This window comes from Microtus ochrogaster, unplaced genomic scaffold, assembly GCF_000317375.1.
Source record: "Microtus ochrogaster isolate Prairie Vole_2 unplaced genomic scaffold, MicOch1.0 UNK1, whole genome shotgun sequence".
Lineage (NCBI taxonomy): Eukaryota > Metazoa > Chordata > Mammalia > Rodentia > Cricetidae > Microtus > Microtus ochrogaster.
In genome coordinates, this window is record NW_004949099.1 from 27,271,752 (window position 1) to 27,275,469 (window position 3,718).

General features: G+C 53.0%; 1 protein-coding gene across 1 annotated transcript in view; it reads right to left on the reverse strand.

The window, feature by feature from the left end:
- Camk1 (calcium/calmodulin dependent protein kinase I) overlaps positions 1-2,770 on the reverse strand; it is an 11,367-nt gene extending 8,597 nt beyond the window's left edge. The window contains exons 1-2 of the mRNA XM_005365001.3: positions 2,527-2,770; positions 460-574 (exon numbers count right to left, since the gene is read on the reverse strand). Of these exons, the coding sequence (XP_005365058.1) occupies positions 460-542 (83 nt within the window). The 5' untranslated portion in view covers positions 543-574; positions 2,527-2,770. The remainder of the gene's footprint in view (positions 1-459; positions 575-2,526) is intronic.
- Between the last annotated feature and the right edge of the window lie 948 nt (positions 2,771-3,718).

Consider the following 3,718-nt stretch of genomic DNA (forward strand, 5'->3'; position numbering starts at 1 on the left):
AGCATCATATACATCTGCCTGTCATTTTGTGTCTGTCTGTCTCTCCAAGACCAACTTGTAAAGGAAGAACCTGGGTTGAGTTAAATTTGGTTTCCACCATCAAGAATAGTCATGCCCAGCTTCAGTTTCCAAACTGAGCCAGAACCCCTGCTCTTGGCAGCAAGCTAGATAAATGACTTTCATCCTCCTGTGCTTCCTTCTCTTCATAAAGGATCTTTGACTATGCGAGAGAGGCCCCATCTTATCCACTGTCGGCCCCGAACAAAAAGCTGGACTGGCCTACATCATGCCACAGCCCTGGTCTGCTCATAGGAAAAGGGAAGTGCTGGTCAACTGGCCAGAGGAAGCACCACCCCAGACTTAGCCTCTCTAGCCATCAGACCCAAGAGTGAAGCCCTTCCCAATTCCAGCCCTAGCTCAGATATTGCTCTCCCACCCCACCTCCACCCTGAGACTCACGTGCCCAACACATCTCGGAAGTCATAAATGTCCCTAATGTCTTCTGCCTGCTTCCACCTGGGGCCTTCCACTGCCCCTGGCATGGCCCACTGCCCTCCAGCCACAGCCAGGGCTCCTGGAAGGGAAACGGAGGGAGAGATTCAGAGGGCCTGCCCTCTCTGAGAATCTATTGCATGTCCCATTACTATCCAGCCAGCACGGGTTCATTCATCCCTTGAACTGCTCATTGACATAGTCATTCAGTCTTCACCAGTCATGTGTTCATTCAACAGCATCTGTTCGAAAAGTCTTATGCCTAGAAAAAAATCATTCCTGGTAGCAGCAAAATTCTCAGTATTCATGCATTCCTTCACTTCTTCATTCTCCATTTTGCCTCAGTCTTGAATCATAACACCCAAGGAAACCCTCCCCTCAAGAGAGAGCAGATAAAACCACAGAGCAGCTAGAAGCAGCACCCTAGAGGAACCCCCTGCCCAGAAGCAATGATGCCCAAGTCTCATCCTGGGAAGGGCTGGGGTGTCCTCCCCCCTTCTTGCCGCCCTAGCCTCTCGGAAATCAGGTTTCCGGCAGCCTGGGCTTCCAGCAATATCTCAGCCACGTTTTTAAATAGCTCTTTCTCACTGTTACCAAGGCAACATCAGCCACAGCTGGAACTCCCCAGGCCTAGCCCTCCTTACTCCTGTCTGTGTCCCAGCAGCCTGAAAACTGATCCCACCCAGCCCCTCTTGGTCTGACCTTATATATTTGGACCTTTCTCTAGACTTGTGTCTCGTCCTACAAGAGAGGGTGGGTTCTCTCCCCATATATCGTGTAGAAAATAGGAAAGTGAGGTTGGAGGTGGGTAGGGTGAATCCAGAGTTGTCCAAGAGACACCAGCCATTGTGGTCCAGCCATTGTGGTCCCAGCTAAGCTTGCTAGGGGCAGAAGCTGTCTTCTGTTGATCCAGGAGAAATCTAAACTGGGGATCACTCAGAAAATAATCTCTCGACATCCCAAAATCACAGAGGATGAGGCCAAATAGAGCCCCTTATGCACCATAGCTCTAGGAAGATGCCCTCCTTCTGTTTCCTTGGAGAAAGATGAAGGGAAGGCACCCTGAGCAGAACTGCCGACTCCTTGATTGGGACCTTACTCCCCAGCATTGGCCAGCCAGCCAGCCATCCCTGGGCCAAAGGAGCCAATGGTGAATTTAAGAAGTCAAGTCTGGCTCACCTGGAGGCCAGCACTAATGACCCTCACGGTTCCACACACTGCAGCAGACATCAACATCAGGAATTCTATGACTCGAGCCCAAACAGATGCATCTAGACAGCATACTGCGCACCATGGCACCTGGTTCTATGCATATGCCCAGACATCAGCATACATGTCCATCTGTACAGCCCCCAAGCACCCCCATGCTCTCACACATCCCTTTTTGTACAAACACCCTCACCCAGACCCCTTACACTCCAACTGATTCAATGCACACACGAACAAGGTGGTATCCATTCCCACATGCCAGACTTGGCAACTTCAATCCCATCTACAACCTTCAGCTCCACTGCCCGGTGCCCTACACAGCAAACCAAGTCTTAACTCTCATCCTAACTCGAAACACCCTCAGAACAGAACCAAACCTCCCCCAACTCTGACTTACTACACTGCAAACCAGACACCAGTGTGTGTGTGTGTCTGTGTGTCTGTGTGTGTGTATTTGAATACCATATGCAACAAAATATGAATTTCCAGACTCCCTTACACAACTGAAGCACATGCCTGCTTCAGGGAACCCCTTACGTACCCTCCTCCCCCATCTACACTTCCAAAAGCCCACGCCCTTTCAGTCAGTCCGGCCTTGCGCTTGGACATGCGCGCGCGCATACACAGCCCCCCTCCCCACCCTGTTCTGACACCCAGGCAGTATCCCCGGAGGTCACCTAGCACCTGATGGGCCTGGGACGGAGGTGGGAGAGAAAGGCCCAGCTCTATTCAGTCCAGGGTTCAGGCGCCCCTCCCACCCTTGGGCTTCAGTACCCTGTGGCTGGGGCTCCCAGCGGCACAGAGCAGGACGGACCCCGGCTGTACCTGCGGCTGCCCCGCGTCGGGGCTGGCTGCGAGGGGCCGAGGTGGCTGGTGCGAAGCTCCCACCGGGTCTGTGCCTGGTCAGCCTGCCTGCTCAGTCGCTGGCGCTTGGCTGGGGCTTGGCTCTCTCGGCCCGCCTGCGGCTCTGATGTCAATGGAGGAGGGGCCTGAGGCAGAGGACCTGGGGATTGGGAGTTGAGGGGAACGGGCGCTCTGAAGAAGGGCCCCATGATTCCACTACAGTCCCTGCAACATGCTTCTTGTCCTTTGGTCTTCAGCAGGACTCCTTGTCAGCGGAGACAAGTGCGGTCCAGAGATGTCTCGAAATCAGCAGTTGGTCAGAGGCAGACGGTATTCAAACGGACATTTACGAGATGCCAGAGGCTAGCTAATTGAGCCCGGAGTTGCTTTCAGAAGAGTTCTCCTACCTCCCTTAGGGTTCTTAGGCTTTTAGTCCCTCTGTCCCCACCCTCTAGTGATTAAAGGGAGCTGGGCCCAGGGAAGGTTCAGAAGACTAGTAAAGGGCTGGTGAAATAAAGAGCTGCAGGATCCCATTTGATTGGCAGGTAAACTGAAGCCCTAAGTCAGTGGAAACAGAGCGGCTCTGCTCCCATACACTTGCAGGTACTGCTCAAAGGGACTAGGGGAGAGAGGTGGGAAGGGGGAGGTGGAGTTAAATCTGGCTCCTTAGGGAAGCAGGCCAAAGAGGACCACAGTGCCATGTGACAGACCCATGGCTAGGAGCCAGAATGGGGAGGGTGGAGCAAATCTGCTCCTGGTGCTGCAGGCTGCAGGCCAAGGGACCTGACCCTACTTGGTCTAAGCAAGACTCTTTGGGAATAAATTGAGCTCAGGCTAGAAGGGGAAGCAATGGCTGGAACTTAAGGTGGGTATGTCCTAGAGCCAGGCAAAGGAGACACTGGTTCCCAACATGACCTACCTACCACACCTCTCACTCCTGGATCCAACATTTATTTCTCCCAGTGTGGCTGTCCATTGTCCTGGAGTAGTCAAGCCCGGGAAGATTGCTAGAAGGGTGGTCTGGCCACCCTTACCACGCTCCATCTTCCGAAGCCTCACTTTCTTCTCTGAGATAAGGAATTATTGACGACTGACTCCAAATTCTCTTAAGAGTTCTGTGTAATGGGTGTGCAGTACTTAGACCACTAGTTCAAAACGAGCTGGGATGGTGACT